Source organism: Saccostrea cucullata, unplaced genomic scaffold (assembly GCF_032062105.1).
Source record: "Saccostrea cucullata isolate Sc308-1 unplaced genomic scaffold, CSIRO_AGI_Scuc_v1 ctg5062, whole genome shotgun sequence".
NCBI classification, from domain to species: Eukaryota; Metazoa; Mollusca; class Bivalvia; order Ostreida; family Ostreidae; genus Saccostrea; species Saccostrea cuccullata.
In genome coordinates, this window is record NW_026930553.1 from 18,052 (window position 1) to 42,096 (window position 24,045).

The 24,045-nt window shown below is 34.1% G+C and overlaps 2 protein-coding genes across 2 annotated transcripts; both read left to right on the forward strand.

The window, feature by feature from the left end:
• Positions 1-58: 58 nt before the first annotated feature.
• On the forward strand, positions 59-17,280 carry LOC134229036 (uncharacterized). The gene is made up of 3 exons (XM_062710742.1): positions 59-892; positions 7,930-8,085; positions 16,582-17,280. The coding sequence occupies exons 1-3, from the start codon at positions 739-741 to the stop codon at positions 16,974-16,976; spliced, it is 705 nt and encodes a 234-aa protein (XP_062566726.1). The 5' UTR covers positions 59-738; the 3' UTR covers positions 16,977-17,280.
• Positions 17,281-18,911: 1,631 nt separating this feature from the next.
• LOC134229037 (transcription intermediary factor 1-beta-like) lies at positions 18,912-20,769 on the forward strand. The gene has a single exon (XM_062710743.1). It carries the CDS (start codon positions 19,019-19,021, stop codon positions 20,711-20,713), a length of 1,695 nt encoding a protein of 564 aa, XP_062566727.1. The 5' UTR covers positions 18,912-19,018; the 3' UTR covers positions 20,714-20,769.
• The last annotated feature ends 3,276 nt before the right edge of the window (positions 20,770-24,045 follow it).

Consider the following 24,045-nt stretch of genomic DNA (forward strand, 5'->3'; position numbering starts at 1 on the left):
TACTTGATGTAGAATATGTACCAGCAGCACCAGTATCGCTGACACCCGGCACATATGCTAGTGATTTATGAAGTAGTAAAGACCTAATTGTGAGATTTTGGCGAGTTGAGCAACAATATTTACTCCCAGGAACAAGTACTGGTGTAGTGAGCGAGGCATCTGGTAATACGGCGTAAGAAGTACGAGATTTCGGAGTGATGCCACTATAGATCTAATTCCTCCCTGTCCGTGTGATGCGACATTTCGATAACGGGGAGTTCGCGGATGTAAGGAAAATCTATATCCTGTGAAATTATGAGTTTAAATCATCTGGATCCCACAAGTTCGGACGTTTACATTGATGAAACATAATGTAACCGTGTAATCAAACGCGAGGCTGAGTGACAAGGTCGAGGAACGATTTGACAAGTCACTCGGGGAGGAGGACTTTTGTCGCCTGGAGGGAAATAGTTGGGATATTGAAAATTTTACCTAAATAATATTTGTGAATAAATCAATCATTTCTATGATTTGATTCGAAGCATTTTTTACGGTGTTTTAAACGACTCAGTTTTGGGATATTGAAAGATTTTGGCTAAATAATATTTGTGAATAATCAATCATTACTATATAATTTGATTCGAAGCATTTTATTACAACGACTCAGTTTTGCGGGTGTTCGATTGTATTTCGGTATCAAGGTTTCATTCCTTGAATGGATCAAATACGCTGGATATTTAGAGGTAGTAAAATGGCATAATGTCCAGTCTACCGCATTATAATGTCCAGGCCAGATTTAAATTCTATATGAATGAAGACAATCTCACTAAGGAATGGAAGTCCTCAGCCAAATCTAATACTCATCAGGCCACGTTCTTAGAGGGAATTCTTCTAAAAAGCCTTGAGAAAAATGGTGAGTTGCATTATCTCTCTATTGATTGATATCTGTAACAAAAGAAATGTGATATTGCAGAAAAGTTTTGTGTTTTATGACATATCTGGTGCGTTCTCGACATGTCTTTGATGATTTATATTATTAGCAGATCGTTTTCTGTGTATTGAGCTTCGAAACTGTTTCAAATAATTTAGCTGAGTCTGTAATATAAAACATATTACTTACCATAGAATAAATTCTTTATGCATTATTCAATTGACTAGGGAATAAGATTACATACATGTAATCGGTATCGATTTTTCTTCAATCCTTCATCTTTTGTTTCATGAAATGTTTTAGGGGGATTAAATAGACATGAAACTATCATTTTAGGGGTATTATCACACCACCGTTTCTGGTAATTAGCTTTTTATCGGGTATGAAGTTTCCTGTATCTACCAGAATAATATAACCGACATCAACTAAAACAAGGTCCGAAGAATCGATGATGCAATAAAAATATTTTAACAAAACGTTAACGATCACTTTCAGCAATTTAACATTTTATTGTCACAATAACCTATTATTTTCTGTCTGAATATAGAATTGTGGGGTATTATTGTTTTTATTGTGAACTGTGGAGAATAATTGACGTGGGTTTAATATAACAAGGCAAAATTACATGTTACTGCATACCAGAACTAGAGAAATGTGTCTGTGTGGCACAATTTTCAGGCATCTCAAGTGCGAAGGGTTGAAAGGTATATTCTTTTGAAATGTAACCAAATAAATAAATATGTAAAATAATAAAAATCTTGTTTTTTTTTTTATTCCTTGACCCTCCATTCAGAAGCTGAAATTTACAAAATGGAAAAAGAAAATCGCAAAGCTCAAAATTGCAACAGAAATCTTTGAAACGCTGCATGGTCCCAAATCTTCATAAATTTTAATTTTCATACAGAAAGGAGAAATATTAAAGGATAATAAAAAAATTATTACGAGGCCAAAGTTGAATATAAGTTGCTTTTTAGAGATTTTTTATAGGTTGCACAATTACGCATCCTCATTTAAATTATAATATGCCCGTCCAATAAATTCTGTAAGCTGTGGGTAAAGTCTGTGAAAACTGGAAATCCTAATGCCTGGGCGTTGATCACAAGGCATTATAAATTAATACATAAAATACACCAGCATCTAGGAGAACAAGATAAGGAAAAAATAGGGGCATTGGAATTTTTAAAGCAGATTTTTTGCATTGAATTTCAATATGGATTTTAAATAGTATTGATTTTGGTGAGAATGCTGGTAAAAAAAATTATCTGATCAGAAATGAGCTGTTATAAAATAAGAAAGTTTGAATATTTAGCACAAACCGGAAGCAAAACACCTACTTTAAGTTGTCAATGAAGTAATGGAAATATAGGTATGATACGATACAGGCTTCCATTTGAAGTGGATAGGAATGCACTTTGCTCTATTAATTGCCGAGTTACCTTGGTTAACCGGTCAACATTCTTAAATGGTGTCCATATGGTACTCATGTGCGTCTATGTCAATTTGGCACAACTATAACTCATTAACAGAAAATGAGACCAAGTTATTCCTGCGTCAGAATGGTAATTATTTTAACGATGGATGGTATGTGGATAGACGCATATACGACCATGTAGAAGCCACGAGGCTTCGTTTATCACTTAGACACCACAGACTCGAGTCCTACGTAAAAAATTACTAACGCCACGTGTCATATGAGTTACCTGAATGAGAGAATCGAGTATGCCTCAGATACCCGCCATTCATTAGGGCCACTGAAGAATGGTACATGTACATGTATCGCACAAAAAAAAAACAGGTCTAATATTAGATAATTTTATTTTTCACGTATAATTAATAGTCTAATACATGAACATACAGAATGTACATATTTACCAAGCTTAAGACTTATTTTATGGCTTGACACAAAATCAACGGACATACTCTTTTGATCAGTGTCAAGAAATCAGAAAACAGAAAGAAACATTGCTATCATGCATTCAATTTCCTAACAGCATTGGGTCAGAAACAATGGCATTTTAACCCAACGTATTGAAAGATCTACTTTCTTTCTAAACCTCTCGACCTTTGTGGGGTTGTGGTTATATTTATTCGGTGGTGGGAGGTATGTACATGCACATCTGCACGTTATTACGGATGCTCCAGTAATAGACTAAGACTTGTAAGTGCTATGAATTTTATCTTCATCGTTCTGAAAACAGAATGTTAAGGTACCGGTCTATACCTATAATGCATATTTTACCCCCTCAAAATTATAATCCAGAATATGATAAATACATTTAATAATAAATTTCTTAGTCTCTCTATTCGTGTAAAAGAATGTTTACAAAGAAAAATGAGTTATCTAGGATAATTATGAAGATTCCTCGACTATTTATAAGTAGCAGAGGTAATAACTTGTCAGAACTATGTCGCCTTGGTACCATTATTGCCATAATCTGTTTCATTTAGAACAGGGTAGTAAACTGATGAGTGTGTAAAGAAATAATTGTTGTTAACTCGGGCCCACACAATTCAGCTAAAGCTCGTTTTATTGACAGACACCACAAAACAAAAAGTCACTGGCAAAAAACGATGCAAATTTTAAGAATGAAATATAATTATAAATATGTGGTATCGTACCTTTGCAAGATAAAATGTACATATTTTTTTTTTAAATGGTAGAAAAAATAGGCAAACAAAACGAAAAAAAAAATGAATGAGATCAAACACAATTTTAAAAAAAAAGAAAAAATAAACAATAAAAAAGATAATAATGAAGTAAAAAAAAAATGAAGAAAAATCCTTAGGAAAAAGCATACATGATATTTTGACTACCGATTGAAATTGAATTCTTTGCTTCTGGAATAACAAGAAATTTTAACTTGCCTAGGTATGCTGAAAATTTTGCTTTTCTAAATGTTTTAGATCTTTCAATAGCTATATAAAAGAACATTGTACATGTTTTTCATTTAAACTATCAGCCAAAACAAATATGTAAATGTAGAACTAAGACTTGTAAGTGCTATGAATTTTATCTTCATCGTTCTGAAAACAGAATGTTAAGGTACCGGTCTATACCTATAATGCATATTTTACGAAATTTTAAAAAGTATGTTCTTCTGGACCTATTTGCACATGTATATTACCAGAAATATGTATTTGTATATTGATTTGGAAACTTTTTAAGTCCACAAATACTGATTAAAAATTTGTTGTTTAAATATAAAATTTATAATAAGTACAAATACGACCAGGGAAAACGATGCAATGTGAAAATAGTTTCTATATTTTTTTAATTAAAAAATTATAAAGTTAGTAATTAATAAAATTATAAAATGTAAAAAGTTATTATAAATACACAATGTACGTATACGTTTAAGGTGCAAATTATTCATATTTGAATAAAAAGAGGAAAATGATAATTCACAAAGAATTTTCAATATAAAAAGTTATAAAGTGGATATTAAAATTCTGTACATAAAAATTAACCCTGTCACGGCTGATTACTATCATAATTTTCTTTCACACAATTACATATTCGCGTTTTTGCTGCAAATTAGTTTTCGTTTAATCCTTAAGCTAAGAGATTTTCGTTTATCCTGTCTTTTTAAATTAAGCACGATCTCGCATATCCGCTGATAAAGTGAAATCGATTTATATATAGTATCTGGGATTTTGTTTTAGCAGCTATGGTGTATAATCTAACGCCTCGGATAGAGGATTCGGGGCCTTCACTCAACGGAAAATGGAGACCAAATTGATATTGTTTAGATCTAGCGATTCCTTTAAACTACCAGTTAATGGACTTTGTAACAGATCCACTTCTTTCGTTGCTTTTTCCGATAATTTGCCGTCTACAAGGAAATCAAAGTCGATTTTGTAATTCTGTGTTTATATATTCGGTCCAGGGGCGTAGCTGCCTATACGCCAGCACGCCATGGCGTGCACATCGTGTAGTCCCAAAAAAAATTACTGTGCATTTTTATAAAATTTATTATAAAAAAATTGATTATATCGTCATATAAAAATTAAATTCCTAAAAGATTCCGTGTAAACTTACTATGCCTGCAGGCCTAACGTTATATGTAATACCTATAGTTAATACACGAAACATGACGCCGCACGTTTTGGGGAAATTAAATTTGCTGGATTGAAATTGTTTTGTTTTAAATTCATTATTTAAATATTAGACAAAAAATGGAACTAAAAATACCTTTTTAAAGTAATCACAAAAATTCAGACAATGCACTTGATTTTATAAAAAAAAAAAACATTAATAAATTTTAAATATTAATAGATCTATTATTTTTTGGTGTCATAAATCAAAATATCGCGAAGTTGACTTCATCTCGTAGCATATGTTATATATTTTAAAATACCGTAAATTTTGTTCAGTCTAAACGTGAAAACCCAGGAGCTTCCGGGGGCTTCGCCCCCTGGGCCCCCACCAGGGCCCACTGGGGGCCTCAAGGCAGCCCCCAGACCCCCTGCCTTTTTTGGCGTGCACATCATTTTGGTCTAGCTACGCCCCTGCGGTCTTGCTATGTTTCCGTATAGATACGTATATGTCATTTGTTTGGCTAGCTTTATTTTGCTCTCATTTCCTCTTTACAATAAATGTTCTGAGATACACGAAACCCCAATTAATGACCAAAAAAAAAAACCAAAATAAAATATGTTGCGAATACCGATTTATATATAACTAAAATCATCACAGAAGTTTTAGATAGTTTCTAAAAATTTTGAAATCGCTACTGCGACTTTTAATTTGACACAAACAAATGGCCCTTCCATTGGTCTCCCTCTCTCTCTCTCTCTCCCTCCCTCTCTCTCTCATAAAAAAGACGTAAGTCTAAATGGTGTATCTGTCTTCAAGCCTTTATTGTGAAAACAATTAGATCTGATACATGACCAAATGAAATCTTGATGGCTTGGGCGCAGAACTACAGCCTTCTTGAACATGTATAACCGGAGACCATATCGTTTTAGGTATATCTGTTTTATTTCATGATTTTATTTTACGAATAATTTTATATACGATGTGTAATACGTAATATGATGTGTAAAATAATTATACTATGAAGTAGTATTGTCGATACTTGTGTAACGCTGACCACTAATTTACTTGTAATATATGTAACTATCAAATCATTATCAATTTTAGGTCTCGAAAATCGTCTGACTTTTACATAGAGATGACAAAATTATGACCTTGAAATCAAATTGGAATTTTGATAAATACGAGGGTTGATCCAAAAGTTCGTGGAATTTCTTCATATTTTATTTAATTTTAAGTGAAATTGGTTGAAAATTACAAATGAGAATATAGACACTTGCAGAATATTTTAGATAAAAAACACATTTTAAATATTTATGAAAGTAACTCTATGGCAGTTGCCATAGAAACGGTTGTTTGGAAATGCGGGGGAGGCATTAACGCCTTTATTATCATTTTAATTCTTAATACGTGAAATAAGAATGAAACCGCCCTATGTGGTATATAAAACAAAAAATTATATCATTATTAGGATTGCTTGATCTTTCATAAACCTTTGTGTGAAAGTTTTACTGATTTTACTGGATATTTAGTTTATTATCTAGTGATTTATTATCATCTTAAAGTTTTTAGACAACGTCAAATTTCGGGCAAGTCATAAGTTTTGTGAAAATCCCCTCTGTCTTAAACGCTTATGTTATTGACATAGGCTGGGGGAAAACGCATTTTTGTATTAGTTTTCCAGTGGCATAAGACATTTAAGGAAAATAGAACTTCCATGGACGTTGATTAAAGGTGTGGCCACCTTTTGGAGGCTCTGATTTAAGCGTTTACATCCCTAGACAAATTAAAAGCCTTATTGTACCTTGTCAGCTGACGTATTGTTCTTGACATTGATACTGAAATTGGAACATCACATGGAAAGATGGGGAGCATTTTGAAAATATGAGTGAAAATGAAGATAAGTTGGTGCGAGAGGATACCCAGGCTTTTCTTGCGAAAAAAGGAGAAAAGGGGAGCAATTTGTAGAACTACGTGTTCGAATTGGACATTAAGGTGAAATGCTTCTATAACGTGACGTGACATGTCAGACTTGACGTAATCTCCCCCGGGTTTCACAACAATCCATTTTCAGAAAGCTGGTGTGATCTTATTGGTAATTGAAAAGTGGTGGAATTTTCCAATATTGTTGCATTATGACTCTATATTATAAACATGCCCGTTGTTTGTTTTCATCAAACTTCGATAATATTTTAGAAAGAAATTCCACGAACTTTTGGATCAACCCTCGTATTTTTGAACTTGCTTGTGAAGTCATTGTAAGTTAAATTTCATCATCTCATGGGATCTCAATGCATGCGTATTATACATTTTGGGTGAAAACTGAAATCACCTGCTCTACAGAATTATTTACAACTGATTTTGTCTACAATTTTCTTTTTATCTCTGACCCATTCTTTATGTTTAATTATTACAATATCGTTTAACAACCTCATCTACCACTGAATTAAAAAAAAATGAATCGTTCAATATTCATCATGATTAAAAGCCGAAAACGAAAACTTATTTACAAGCAGAAGGCCTATACGTCAGAACGCTCACCTTATTCACTCTGGTCATCCTTATCTTGAAAAGAAGCAGATTTTCTCCCTTTTGAGGGACATGATTTCATTCGGGAACCCTTGGCTGTTATTAAATTTGAATATGCCTTACTCAAGGATGCTTCTACATGCATGTATATGGACCTTAAGGCTCTGCTTTCGTGTGAAGGTGATTTATTTTGTAAAGATTTTTTCCCCTTTTCATTTATATTCCTATGTAAAACTTCTCAGAGGCTCCGTTCTACTCCTAGGGGTCAGCTCTGGGGGAAAAAATTCACGATTATTATTATTAATAGTAATAATTATGGCCTTGGAATTCTTTACAAGTAAAATTTTAAAGATTTTTTTTGGGGTATGATATTCTCATGTAACCCCATCCTTTCCCGCTCTAGTTTTAGCTTGAATGAGCTTAATCTCAATCAGTGTGTATTTTTTCGTTACAGCTCAGTACTCGTATGTGGATTACTCGGTCTTCTTCAGTGGGATCAAGGACTTCCGAAGACAGTCAGAACAAAAGAACCATGCCCAGATGGACATTCTACGCGTCCACAACCATAAATTTTCCATAGAAGTGTTAGGGAACAGAATAATACAACCAGGTATGAATAACAAATTTTAGCTTAATCTACAGGCATGCTCAATAAGTCATTAACAAAATAAGTCGACTTCTTTGTTTTAAATTATCATGGGCAAAACGTACCCCCCCCATACCCCGACATACTAGTGATTGTTGTCAGATTAATAAAGATTTTGCGAATAGTGGCATGTCTCTTTCATAATCTATAATAGAAAAATACGAATTATATTTGTATATCAACATTCCACATTACTTTATCAAGCTGTTTTCTTCATAAAGACATCCTTCTACTGAATTCTTTCTCCCATTCTATTCTGGACCGAAATCCCCCCGTTACTAACTTTATTTGCCACTCTCTACCATCGGCTCATACATTCACCTCTGTCGTTGGCTCGCGTATATCACAGTGATAAACACGAGAAATAGTGCGTTTGTTTTAATTCATTATAATTCAATTTATATGTTTATTTCTGACTTTTCAGATAGATATTTACTAAATTAATCCAGAACGTTTGATTTAATTTGAAACAATCCTGCAAATATTACTTTTTATACGTTATGTCAAAAATCTTGACGTGAGCCCATTGCAGAGGTGTCTGAGAGAGGAACGAACGACAACTCTGCATAGGAGATTGTTTATTTGCGTGTGTAGATAATTAAAATAGCTTGAGTACTCTCTCTTTTAAAATACCGCTTTGCTTCATACCTTTAATGTAAACTTAAGGATTGCTTAAAATTACTGACTTCTGCTTTAGGTCCGAATTACATCAAGAATTCAAAGTTTATTCGTTTTATCTCCAGCAGAAGTAAAGGAAATTCCGGATAATATGATTTGCTTCTCGACTGTCCCCATTGAATTTGATTTTCCAATGGATGCCTTTCAGAGGATCTGAATGTTAAATTATTGACACATCAAACATGGGGACAATTTTGATATCTCATTAAGGTGAAAAGATGAATATTTAACCCCAAAAAGAAGAATAAAAAAAATATTTGCAGGATTCTATACGTGTGAAAGTGTTTTGTTCAGAAATGGATCGGCAAGTTCCTCTGTTTCAATAAGAAATCTCATCATTGGATAAAATATAAATGTTGAACACGATCGCCCCCCTCTAAGGAGATCTTTTTATGTTGTTAGATAAAATTGAGCACTATGTTTGGGCTAACGGAGTAACGTTATCATGGGAAAGCGCGACAATGCAACAAAATCGATATAAAAATTATCCTTCGCCAATATTGTCATATAAGAGAGGAAAACAATTTGTCCGAATGTAAAACATAATCCAAAAATCCATTGACTGAGTCCTATTGTCATATTGTATATCTGCCGTACAAGTTCACTTTGGTCAAAAATGCAAGAAATATGGAACAAGTTTTAAAAGGGTAGGAGATAGATATTTTGGGAAATCTTTTAAAGATTCCTTCTTTATCAATAAAAGATGAATTTATCTATATTGCTGTATTTTCATTATGAAATAATGTACCGGAGATTCACCTACTAAACTGAATTTTTGTTGTATTTTTGTTAAAAGTATCATTGGAAAAGTTATCTTTCTTAGCAGGGCGTTTTTCTTCCTTAACCCATGAAGGAACAAGGTTTATATCTGCTAAAATGATATGGATAAAAATATTGATATTGAATAAATAAAGCGTACATTATATAATAATGAATGCCATCCCCTGATCAGCGAAGGGACACCAGACAAAAGATCTGGCTGACCTATTTAACTGAAACTGTCATTTTTTAACTAGTATAAGAACTACATTCTCCCTTAAGAATTAGATATCCCCCCAGAAGAGTTACCAAACAAAGAAGCTCCCGAAGCTTTGGTTCGTACATTTCTCGTGGCATAAGGAAGTCTGATCCGCTTGCATGTATACATAGGATGGATACAAAGTAAACTAGTTCTAATTGTAACGGGGACCGTTACAGATGTTCCCCAAACGCTCCCCAACTCCCTTTTTGTGCAGATTTCCTTTAAAACGTTTTTTCAATATGCTTAGTATCGCAGGATTTCATAAAAGAATTTTAAAAGCTACAATTATATCACTTTTTTGTCATTTAACGCATTGTTCGCAAACGCACGTGCATGCACATGCAAGGTGATCATGACATGTTGTCTAAACCATTAACATATCCTTATATTCCAGAAATCAATAAAAAGTCATACAAATATAAATTTTACCGTTTTTCAAACATATTGTTCATTTTACGCATTGCGTGTGCACATGTGCATGCAAACACGTCCTTGCATTCAATTTTGATAGCAATATCATGTAGGAATCCATAATACCTATTCATATTCTAAACTTCATCCTGTTTTGTTGAGAAACAAGAAAGATATAGGCATGTAAAGTTTCAGCCAATCAGATTGCAGCACACGTTGATTTATGCGCTTTCATGAAAATTCTTATATATCATGCTTTAGATCTTCATAATATGTGACTAAGTTCAAAATTTCAAAGGATTATGACGTAAAACAAGAGAGATATTGAGACTTTAGTTTCAGCCAATCAGAGCAAAGCGCACGTGCATGTGCGTAATATCTTGCAATTTTGACCATGTCATCTTGTCCATACTACTACTTTATTCATGCATTGTGAGTTTCAAAAAATTCCATCAAGAAATAGAAAAGTTACGGCTTCATCCATTATCTTGGTAATTTCACATGTTGCACGTGCGCGATCTTGCCAGCACACACGCATGTACGTGCTTTCATGAAAATTATTATATATCCTGCTGTAGATCTTTATATTGTGTGACTAAGTTCAAAATTTCAAAGGATTATGACGAAAAACAAGAAAGATATTGAGACTTTAGTTTCAGCCAATCAGAGCGAAGCGCACGTGCATGCGCGTGAGATCTTGCTATTTTGACCATGTCAACACGTCTTTACTACTAATATATACTTATATTATGAGTATCAAAGCATATAATCAAAAAATAGAAAAGTTACGGCTGTATCTATTATTTTGGTCATTTCACGCGTTGCACGTGCGCGCTCTTGCAAGCACGTGCGCGCAAAATGACCTTCGTTCCGCAAATCTACATAACATGCCTACTGACCCTAAAAAGGTTTCACCTAAGTCGGACGTGTAGTTTACAAGATCATTCGCGGAAAAGATTTTCCCAGGAAGAAGAAAAATAATAATAATAACTAGATATGAAACTCGTTGCGAGCAACGAGAGGTCTTCCGTCCGATTCCGGAAAGAAAACGTGAAACGAAGCTGAAAATGTAGAGAAAAAAAACCCACACATTTGCACACAAGGGGGATTGAACGCAAGTCTCCAGCATGAAATTCCAACGCTCAAAATATTATGCAATAGTGACCTCTACTCTTAATCTACTTGTATATATGTGATTCACGAAACAGTGCTTCTCTCTTAAAATTTACAAAGGCGGACCACTATTCAAAATTTAGCGCCAAACGCCACGAGTTAATCTTCGCACCTTTTCTTTGGAATGTTCTATTAAATACGTGTGATAGCTTCAATGAAATTTTAAAAAAAAAAGTTCTTATATCCTACGTTTGGAAGTTTAGAAGTTATATTTACATTTAACACATTTGATAAATTCCATATTGTATATATGCATGTAACACAAAAGCGATGAAACGGTTATAAATTTTTAATTTTTTTTTTCAATTTCCTGTTTTTCCCCAAAGTGAACTATTCCGATTAGTTAATCGAGAAAGGTTGAAACGTTTCACCGAAAAACATGGCTCGCCCTACATTTACGACGGTCAAGGAATCAGATATCATTTATGCTCAATAACTTGAATCAGGTCTTTTAGACAAGAATGCTAAAATAAAGTCCATGAAGCGATCTTTAAAAAAAATCGTTTTCTTATTTTTGTCTTATTATTAGTTTAATATGACACAATTGTGCATAGAAAAAACAGCGGTTGAGATTTATATTTGATATTGATATTGACATAATTGATATTCTTTTTTGAAAAAGTATTATTTATAGGTATGATTTAAGATCTGTTTTTCCGTGGTGCACAAAAGATATTTCATTTACACATTTAGTCTTTTCTTTTTCTACCTTGAGAACCAGCCAAAACCAATTATAGAAGACGTTAGTTTGACACAGAACTGCAACGTAACTACGACGTGACAATCCAAGTATTCCTTTACATTTCATTTATCCTTATGTTACTTTCGTTCAAGCAAACGCTCGGCTGCCTCCGTAAACCCCTATTGCGAAATGTCGGCGTTGACATAGACAGCCGCCATTTTGGACCCGCTTCAGATTTTTGAATGCTAATATCCAGAGTTTAGATTTATCAGCATTCAAACAAATTATATAGTAAGCATTATTAGAAGGGTTTCTATTTACATACCAAAAATGAATGAAAAATACCGAAAAACAAAAAATTTAGAAAATACGATTTTTTTCAATTTGCATCTCGTAGCGACTGGAAGTAATGACGACGCACGAAAAGGCGATTCTGCAAACCACAAAGTCATGATCTATCATCTCCAATAAGTCTCCAGTGCATATCCTCAGCCATTTTCGATAAAAGTGCGCGACAAAATCGCATTTTAAAATCAGGAAATTGTCCATAACTTGGCACCAAAAGCGAATTTTTCAAATTTCTCTACGGATGTAACAACTTCATATAATGACACATATTTTTTGAAAGTTCCATGAAAAACTGCTGAATAGTTTTCGAGAAATCGTCTGCACAAAATTTTGTCAAAAAAAAGAATAATAAGAATAATAACTAGATATGAAACTCGTTGCGAGCAACGAGAGGTCTTCCGTCCGATTCCGGAAAGAAGACGTAAAATCGAGCTGAAAAGGTAAAAAAAAAAGATTTGCACACAAGGGGGATTGAACCCAAAGCACTAAATATTAAGCTAGGGACCTCTACACTAAATTTACTTGTATATATTAACGAATATGCTTCTCTCTTAAAATTATGAAAGGCATGTCACTATTCAAAATTTAGCACCAAACGCCACGAGTTAATCTTTGCGCTTTTTCTTTGGAATGTTCTATTTAATAGGTGTGATAGCTTCAATGAAATTTAAAAAAAGAACGTTCTTATAGCCTAAGATTCAAGATTTAGAAAGTTTATTTATCACATTTTAAAAATTCCATATTGTATATGCATGTAACACTAAAGCGATGAAACGGTTATGAATTTTTTTTTTTCAATTTCCTGTTTATCCCCAAAGTGAACTATCCCGATTAGTTAATCGAAAAAGGTTGAAACGTTTCGCCGAAAAACATGGCTCGTCCTTCGATGGTCAAGGAATCAGATATCATTTATGCTCAATAACTTGAATCAGGTCTTTGAGACAAGAATGCTAAAATAAACTCCATGAAGCAATCTTTAAAAACATCGTTTTCTTATTTCCATCTTATTTAATAGTTTAATATGACACAAGTGTGCGTAGGAAAAACAGTGGTTAAGATTTATACTGACAATATTAATTGATATTCTTTTATGAGAAAGTATTACTTATAAGTATGGTTTAAGATCTGTTTTTCTGATGCACAAAAGATATTAGGTATCGAGTTTCATTTGCACATTTAGTCTTTTCTCTTTGTACTTTGAAAACCAGCACATTTAGTCTTTTCTTTTTCTACTTTGAATACCAGCCAAAACCAATTATAGAAGACGTTAGTTTGACCCAGAACTGCAACGAAACTACGACGTGACAATCCAAGTATTCCTTTACATTTCATTTATTCATATGTTACTTTCGTTAAAGCAAACGCTCGGCTGCCTCCGTAAACCACTATTGCGAAATGTCGGCATTGACAGAGACAGCCGCCATTTTGGACCCGCTTCAGATTTTTGAATGCTAATATCTAGAGTTTAGATTAATCAACATTCAAACAAATTATATAGGAAGCATTATAAGGAGGGCTTCTATTACCAAACCAAATATAAATGAAAAATACTGAAAAACAAAAAAGTTAGAAAATACGATTTTTTAAAATTTGCATCTCGTAACGACCGGAAGTACTGACGACGCACGAAAAGGCGATTCTGCAAATCACAAAGTCATGATCTATCATCTCCAATAAGTCTCCAGTTCATATCCTTAGTCATTTTCGATAAAAGTGCGCGACAAAATCGCATTTTAAAATCAGGAAATTGTCCATAACTTGGCACCAGAAGCGAATTTTCCAAATTACTCTTCGGATGTAACAACTTCATATAATGACGCATATTTTGTGAAAGTTTCATGAAAAACTACTGAGTAGTTTTTGAGAAATCGCCTGCACAAAATTTTGTCAAAAAAAATAATAATAATAAGAATAATAAGAAACAGTAGAATCACTATAAGGTCTTCCGTGAAGACGGAAGACCTTAATAATAAGAAACAGTAGAATCACTATAAGGTCTTCCGTGAAGACGGAAGACCTTAATAATAATAAGAAACAGAGTAAAAACAATATGTTCCCCAACTTCGTTTGGGGAACATAATGAGAATGACAAATTGAGTTAATTGCAGACCCACGAGAATTTTGTATCAGATCCCCACAGCTGCTTCTCTGGGATTTGATTTTCGTGATCACAAATATAAATCAACATATTTAGTAATTATTTCTGTGACAGCTGATAAATCTATATATGAAGAGAAATTGTATTAAATGTGTTGAGCCAATACTTGTTAACGAATTCCTAAATGGATAAAAAAAATGGACATAGTGTGAAGCAAATAAAGGTTTTTTAAAGGTTTTTTTTTCCTTTGAATTCTTGTTGCTATCAAAATAAGATAATGGAACCCCCATACTATGGAATCCGGATAGGGCCATGCAGTTCACTATCGCATCATCGCACCATCGAGGTTTGGGTTGATAATGCGATGACACGATAATGCGATGACGATGAAGCGATGGTGCGATAACGATGAAGTGATGGTGCGATAGTGCGATGACGATGAAGCGATGGCGCGATAATGCGATGACGATGGTACGATAGCACGATGAAGCGATGGTGCTATGACGCGATGGTGCGATAGCGATGACACTATGGTGCGATAACGATGGCGCGATGGTACGATGACGATGAAGCGATATTCACTTTTACTCTATCGTTCTATCGCACCATCGTCATTGCATTATCGCGCCATCGCATCATCGTCATCGCGCTATCGCACCATAGCTCTATCGTCATCGCACCATCGCTTCATCGTTATCGCGCCATCGCCTTGTGCACACATCAAGTTCACTGGAGTTGATTATAATAATTGCTTGAGTTTTTGATTCACAATATCTTTGTGGTTTTTGGAGATAAGGTCTTCCAACAATCTGCGTGAATTCCTAATGGGAACACAGTGTGCCTATATATAATGTATAATTCAAACTATATGAGAAGAAGAAACACTTGCTTTGGCCTGCAACGACATTCAGATACCGCAGTATATTGACGACGTATTCTCAATTAACAACACTCCATTAAATAAAGAACTTGATATAGCTTAGGCTAATGAACATAAAAGATACCAGCAAATCAGACACATTTAATTCAAATACGTTAATGGTATACAACATAAAAATACCTAACTTGTATACTTCAACTTCCCTTATTGTATATAGAACTATACACGTAATTTGAAGTTTTTGCTGCCATTTGATACTATTCGCGAAAGCAGGCTCTACATACTAGGAACAATTTCTAAATCAGAAGAAGCTGTCGAGACTGCAGCTCAACTGGTTTGTACCTATAACAAACCATCTCTGTGTAGTCTTACTGCATGTCACGTTAAAATCAGACCAATCTGTATATATAGGAAGATAAGTGTTCCAAAAGTATTTCTCAAGAAGATTTTTCTACTTTTAGTAACCATCATGTGGCAACTCAGCTCATCAAAAATCAAAAACCGACATAGATTTATGTACCTTAGTGTTGTCTACTTGTGTGCAAAATTATATTGAAATCAGACCAAATAACAGAAATTTCTACTTTAAGTAATATAGGTCTATCATATGTCTTAATGTAGTTTGCCTTTATTCCATGTTATAATACTAGTATTGAAAGCAGACCAAAACTGTAAGAAGAGAAGTATTTTGAAAATATTGTTTACAGACAAACGAACGGCCAGACAGACGACGAACGTCTTACTATTGCATACGTTCTTCTGGTCTCTGAAAGGTTTTCACAAACAAGTTGATAAGAACAAGAATATCAACAGTGCTAGTCAACATTTTGCAAGTTTTGGGGGTGAAAGGGTGACCTTTCCAGCATATAGTATAATTATCATTTAGTTGAATTCAGACTTATCTGTTGTGACCAGTGGACAGCTGGGGGTGCTTACTCCTCTTTGGCACCTGATCCCACCTCCGATTAAGAGGTCCTGATTACTCTCCTCCCAATTTGAATTGTTTCAATCATTATGGCCTTTTGAACTTGATTACATTTCGTTGTCTCCATATTTTATTTGTGAAACTCAGAGATTTGGAGAATAATAATGAAGACTTAGTATATCTTTAAAAACATGAGATTGTGGAACTAGGTACATGTAATTATGAATATTAATTTATATTGCAGAATTTCACGATGAAATTGAATGTATTGTAAGAGATGGAGTGAAACAGTTACCTCGTACACCAGTCAGCAAGGATAGCGTGTATTATCTGACGTCATTCCACGCGCTCGAGCAGACGCCATCAATGGAGGAGTTGTGGAGCACGTGGAGTGGCGCGAAATTCATTCTCTGGAACTGTCCCAGGGTCCTTAAGCTTCGAAGGATAACTTTTCTCAGGGCAACGATGCGAACTGAAAATTTTGCATACTTGATCCTCTGTGAGTGTGAAAACGGAATGGAACACTTAAATGTGGCCATGGATTTCTTTGAGACTCTGAAAACCCGTCGTTGTGGCTTAGTTGGCCTATATAAAGTTGAGCGTTACTACATTCCACCCCACCACAAGTCTGATAAATAGACAAGTGATCGAATTATTGCAATCGTTTTCTGTTCCCGTTATTTATAATAAGATATAAATCATAGTATATGTAGTCGTCGACATTCTTATTTTAATTCCATTTTATTGAGCAGATGATGATGATGTTTATCGTTCACCATTGATATTCTGTACGTCATATCAATTCTGTGAAACATTTGTAAAAGGTTGTAGTGATTCACAATGTTATTTGTAACCGTTTCACCATTGCCAAGTTGTTCTCTGTATATGTATATATTGATTATATTTCCATACAACCTTTTTAAGTTTTTATTATTAAATATACTTAAAAAAATATACAATTTCAGTAGTCTATTTTTTCATTTTTGGTACAATGTAATGAACCGCAGTAATTAGCTAGCGTCAGATCTGTCTTCTTTTTTAAAATATATATATGATATAAAAGCTGTTTATCACTTTTTATACCAAAGGATATGGTTTTGTGGATTTCTTCATTGTTGGAGGAGTGTCATCCAATCCTAGTGATATTGCAGGAATCAGATCAGGTGTCAGCAAAAATTTCTGAAGGGATGAAAAACAGTACAAAATATACCAATAAAGACTGATATATAACTTTGAAATGCGTGAAAATTGGTGGACTTTAAGCAATTCAATATATAACGAACTTCAAGGGACTTTTGAACAATTTTGAGATCACGATGAAAAAGAAATGAGCATAATTTAGATAAGGGGCAAAATTTTAATATTGGACAAAATTTAAATTTTTGTAAATTGCTTTGGTAGAGTATGTTTATTTCAAAATGCTACCATACCGTAATTGATCAATTTGAACCATTCATTTAGTATATGTACAAAACATGGCCATTATACATTGAATACCTTTAAAAGGCTATTTGATCTCTCTACATGCATGACTGTATATTCCGACCTGGTTACCCTGTACACAATCTTCATTGTTCTTTGCTCTTGGTGGCGGTGGTGGTGGGCTTCCATTTCGTCCCAGTTTGTTATGATGATCAAAAGGTTTCTCATTAGTCCTTTTGCAAAAAATCCAACTAAATATATTCCATGTACATACAAAGAAAGATAACTCCAATACATTTTATGAGGATGTAGTTACTAGACAAAATGAAGTTTATTTATCCACGCGTTTTTTATTTAGACAAAGTTTTTATGGAGGTACAATAATCAATGAGTTTACCAGTATCCTTAAAATTGTCTGGTGATACAAAAGTAAAAAAAAAAAATAGAGGATTAAAATGAGTCTCATCCGCTCCACTGTCAGTAGAATGACATTTTTAAAAATTAATATTTATGTTCATTTATCAGTTTAATTTCTTTTTGTCTTAATAGTTTTGATATTTATTTTATAATAAAAAGTGTTGCATATAAACTTAAGTTTCTGTCCTTTGGAACTTATAAGTTTAATTAAAAGAAATAATGGAGCCTTATTATAATGGTTGTACCTAACTTAAGTTATATTTTAAAAATTGTCATGGGACACGAACGATAAATTCTGATGTATACAAACCTTATCACAGTTTAAATATGTTTAACACAGATAAAAACAGGATGATAAATTGAGACACTAGCTGTGTACATGTTCGCATTTCCGTTTCCTGATCGCATTTTGTATATCACACCCTCGGAAATCTTTTAAGCTATTTGATTTGATATGTCAGGGATTACGGTAACTGATGATGATTTAATAATAATGATGAGTCTGCAAACGTTTCAAAAATAATCCAGTTGACTTAAATAGGTAGCTTTTTTTTATTACGGTGTGAAACATTTCCGCAATTTAAAGATAACATTGCGCTGCGAAAGCGCAGAATCTCAATTCACCTTACAGATAAACACGTGTGTTTTATTTTCCGAAAGTGGCTAGATAAACAGTGCAGTGTTTGTGGAAAAATCAGTGGAATAACGCAATTGTGTGAGGAAACACAAAGGACGAGGTTTGCTGTAAAAGTAATGTTATCTCCTTAAATCTATTGCATATATTTAGCATAGTGAACAAACTACGTGACCCGAGTGTAGGTGTACTTGTTTTGCATACAGACATGGCACATGTGGAAAATTCCAACAAAAAATCCTGCGACATCTGTCAGCGTATGAACTCGGTTGAACTTGCTACGTCACGATGTATCGACTGCTGTGACGATCTGTGCGAGAAATGCGCCAACTGCCACCACGCTAACCGTTTGTCTATGGAACACCGCGTGCTGTCGCTAGATGATGCAGAAACAGCGGACTGTTGTTCTAACATGACATTTTTTTGTGAAAAACATGCTGATCGGAAACTAGAGGTGTATTGTTTTGATCATGAACAGGCTTGTTGTTTGATGTGTGCAACGACAGAGCATCGAAAATGTGAGAAGGTTGAAAATTTGGAGGAATGTGCTAAACAGGCAAGTGATAGTAATGAAGTAAAGAAATTGCGAGAATTGCTGGAAAATTTGAAAGGAGAATGTACAGACGATACAGCTAACATTACTAAAAGTAAAGAGAAATTCCATGTTCAAGTTAATGATGTTCGTTCGCATATACGATCAATAAAACAGTCGATGGTGGAATTTTTGAACGAGAAAGAGGCTGAATTTATAGAACAACTAGAGAGGGTTGAGAGGGACAAAAACACACAATTTGTGGATAAGATCGAAATGTTATCCGACTTTCAGGTATATCTTGATAACGACATTGAAAAATTAAAAAATCCAAACGATAAAAACAAGATATCACTTTTCCTTGCAATGAAGGAAATACAGAAAAATTATAAATCCCTTAAAGAAAATTTAGGTGCAGTTCAATCCAGTTATAAAAGTGTTGATATAAAATTAGAGGATGACGCCATTCTGACAAAAGTTCTGCAAGAACCAAAACCATTTGGCGAACTTGTTGTCGAGGAAACGGACACAAATTCAAAGACAGATTATTTGAATTCCACATTAGTTCTGGAAAGTGTCTTGGTTAAATCTGGATGCAGACTGACAGACGTTGAAGCCATTAGAGACGACCATGTTCTTGCAATATGCGACAATCACAATTTATTGGATCTCTTCCATATTAACGAATGTCATGTTGCTTCGAGTAAATTGTCAGGGAAACCTTGGGCAATGACAAAAACAGGTGAATTGTCGGTTGCAGTCACCATTCGCTCACCCCGTTCAAGCATAGAATTTGTTGATTTGGCAATGGACAAAAGCCCCTTTCTAACTACTACCAAAATACTCAATCTATCATTCAAACCGAATGGAATTGCTTGTGACAATGGTACTCTCATTGTCTCCTCAACCGATGGATTGCTCCGACATATTGACGACAACGGAACCATTCTACACACCGTAACAGTCAAAAAGGGCTACGTATATGGACTTTGTCTTTATTCTAGACGTATCATTTATTCGCACCATATTGAAAATGGTAAAGTTTACGTTCTGCATGATGATAAACTGGGAACCCAAGAATTTACATTCGAACACGAACATTTGAGCTATCCTCTAGGAGTTTCTTGTGATCCTGATGGTAATATCTACATTGTGGGGTGCAGTACCAACAATGTATTACAAATGAACATGAATGGTGAATTTGTGAGACAGATTCTTTCTAAAGACAAAGACAAAGCAATCGACAATCCGATGGCAGTTCGTGTAGCTGTAATGGGATCTAGACCGAGGCTTTTACTAACATGTCAGAACGAAGTCAGACTGTACAATTTTGAATCTTGTGGATCAAAAAGTCAGACCGAGGAGAAGTAAAACTGTAGCGCAAAAATGTCAACAGATTCAACAAAGAAGATGTTGTTTGTTTTATTTAAATTTTCTTTAACTTCCAAGACAGGACATTGATAATCATGTTCATCGTGTTTGAGTTGTCGGAAAAACTTTTGTATGCCGTATAGCCATTTATGAATGTTCTTATTTAGTTTGATTGATATGCTTTGTTTTGGTTTTATTTCTTTTTGGTTTGTTTTATGATAAATTAGGACTAAAAATGAATTAGAAAAAGATTAAAATTTTGGAAAACAATGTTGTTGTTAATTTAGTTGAATTTATTTTGAGCATGTTAGTGTACCTTAATAGGATAAGATTAAAAACAGTTAGTTTCGTTTCGATGATTTTTGTCGGAAATACGGTCCAACATCTCATCGACCAGTCCAACATCTCCCTCGGTCATCGATTTTTTTTACGCCTGCTCAGTAAATCATTACGAATGTTAGACTATTTTTCATATACATTTGTATAGGAATGAACTTTTAAAGGTATAACAATGCGTTCTTTCAATCCTCGAACCAAACTGTCTGCCTGAGGCCGTGTTTGGTTCTTGGGTCCAACAAAATGCATGTTGCCCTCGAATTCAGTCAATAAATGTGTAATGTTTAAAAACGTATTTAACTGCAAATTTTGACAGGGCTTCAATCGTTAACAAATTTCAAGATTTTTCAGCTCCATGTATAAGCTTTCTGATTAGATTCCACTGAACGTTCAAAAAGTATTTTCTTATGTAAAAAGAGAACAGATAACTTATGACAGAGTAATGCACTGGAATAGGATATTGACAAGTTGAAAAATGAAGTTTTTTTAAAAAAGGGAACACAAGACTCATCTTTTTAGAGAGGCCTTTCTTTGAAATGAAATATATACATACGTATGACTTGTATTAATGTATGACTGTATTTTTCAGGTTTTCTTAATTTTTTTATAGGTGTATGTAGGATTATTTTATTCTTCCTTTTATTATGTAGATTACAATATCTACAGGTATGTAAAGCGCTTAGAGTATAAATAAAAGATATGGCGCTATATAAAATTTTTATTTTATAATTTATATATCTTCTTTCATACGAAATCAAAGCATGTCAATTGAAAATCAATTAACTCCCGTAACAATTTTGTTTTTATTATCACACACGTACAGAATGCAGATTTCACAAAGAACTAAAACGTACCTGTAAGTGACCACGAACCCTTACATGATTGATTCTAGTTGCGAGTCAGGTAAATTAGACCATAAAAGAATGAAATGGACAAAAAAAGACTGTGTTCCTTAAAAATTTAATTTCCGTATAAACGGTCTAACGGTAATTCAAGAAATTATTCATTAGAAATCAGGCGCGGATTCAGAATTTTTTTCCAGGGGGAGGGGGGGGGGTTCCACCCCAGTCAAGAAATAAATTCCAACCCAGAAATTTCTTGACAAGCAAAAAAAAATAAAAATGAAAAGACGTACATTCATTTCCCAAAAGTGAAAAACCTATTTCGTGTGTGTGTGTGTGTGCGTGTGTTGGGGGGGGGGGGGTAAAAGATGCTTCCTATAAATGCCTTTTCATACCATTATCACATAGATCCGTACAGAAGCCCGTTGGTGCCACGTACGATAAATATTTTATCTGGCGGCCGCTACTTTAAAATATATGGCGGCCGCCACATAATTTATCTGGCGGCCGCCACACATTTATCTGGCGGCCGCTATATAACATCTGGCAGCCGCCAAATATTTACCCGCTACATAATATTTGGCGGCCGCCACATAATCTATATGGCGTCCGCCAGATAACACCTGGCTTCCTGATGCGCGCGCATGCTTATGTTTTAACGTGTGATTTCAGAGGTGGATACAGTGTAAAAATTATAATAGCAATATCAATCAACCAAACTTGTAAGAGATTTATTATGAACCAACACTCCAATCCAACTTCTAGTAGATATGTTTCTGCATAGAACAGATCAATATTTGATTTGAATTATGCAAGTATTTGTAGAGTGTTTCGGTTATTAAGAAGCCTCATCAGGGATCAGGGACAGAAATCATGGAGTTAGTTTTAGGTGAGACCGGGTTATCTCGTCACCTATATTCTTGTATTTGCTGTAAGCTATGATTGGTTGAGAATTAAATAAAGTTTTGCATTTTGATTTTCTAAGAATGGTGTTCCAATATTTCAGAATTCGTTTTTTATCAATTAACTTTTTTATCAATAAGCAGCGGCTGTGTCAAAATCCATCTTCTTAACCCAATAACACTCACCTTTTGCAAAATAATTTATGTGGCGGCGTCCAGATAAAATATTTTTCGTACGTGGCACCAACGGGCTTCCGTAGATCTGTGTTTCCGAGGAGGGGTCACCGTTTTCTAGGAGGGGGCACCCCCCCCCCCTCTAGATCCGCGAATAGAAATTATAAAAGTTTGTATTATTTTTACGGCGAATACTTCATACTTTTGATCAGCATCTTTAAATAAATGTTACTTTTATTCAATTTTTAATGCTGGGAATTTTTCGTGTTGATTACTTCCGTAACGATATTTTTGCAGAAGGTTTAATATCGGATCAATGCATGCGAGACTTCAAACCTAATATTTAGTGTTATACATACTGAACGTAAGAAAATAAAAAATGTGTAAAGTTCAGGTTTATTTAAAACTAATAGGTCTTAGCTGTTTAATTAAGCAATAACTTCCGCGTAATATAGCCTTAAAACGAATGGTAAATTGAAATTGTTATAAAAACTAAAAAGTTAAAGATACTGTTGAGTATAATTTTTCTCAAGTGCAGAGATATGTTCCTTAGTGAAATAAAGTGTGCAATTGGCTGTTTGAAAAAATTATTATTTTTTTTTTTGGTTATGATATATACCCTAAATTCACAGGCATTTTATTCTTTTTAAATCTGGGTTCGAGTCACCTTTTCCCTATTTTTGATTCTAATATGTACTTTATGTTATAAATAATGTTACAAAAGGGTTATATTATTGATAACATATAGTGCATATTAGAATAGAAACATAGGAAAAAAGGTGATTCGAACCCAGATTTAAAAAGAAAAAAATGGAAAAGGGGGGTGAGGGGGGGGGGGGGGGGGTACATACCCCAAGTGTCTGTGCCTAAATTGACCCGTAGAATGACTGATAATACTTTAAATTTACGCGAATGTGGGTTGGTTATGTGAGGTTATTTCAATGCATTGAATTTGCCTGAGTTTTTAACTTTCCCCCAAATAGTTCGGTGTAGGCCTACTCCAATGTATATTGTAATCTACTTACATGTATTACCATTAAAAACGTTTTTACTGAGCTAGCAGGATTTGAAGCTAAGT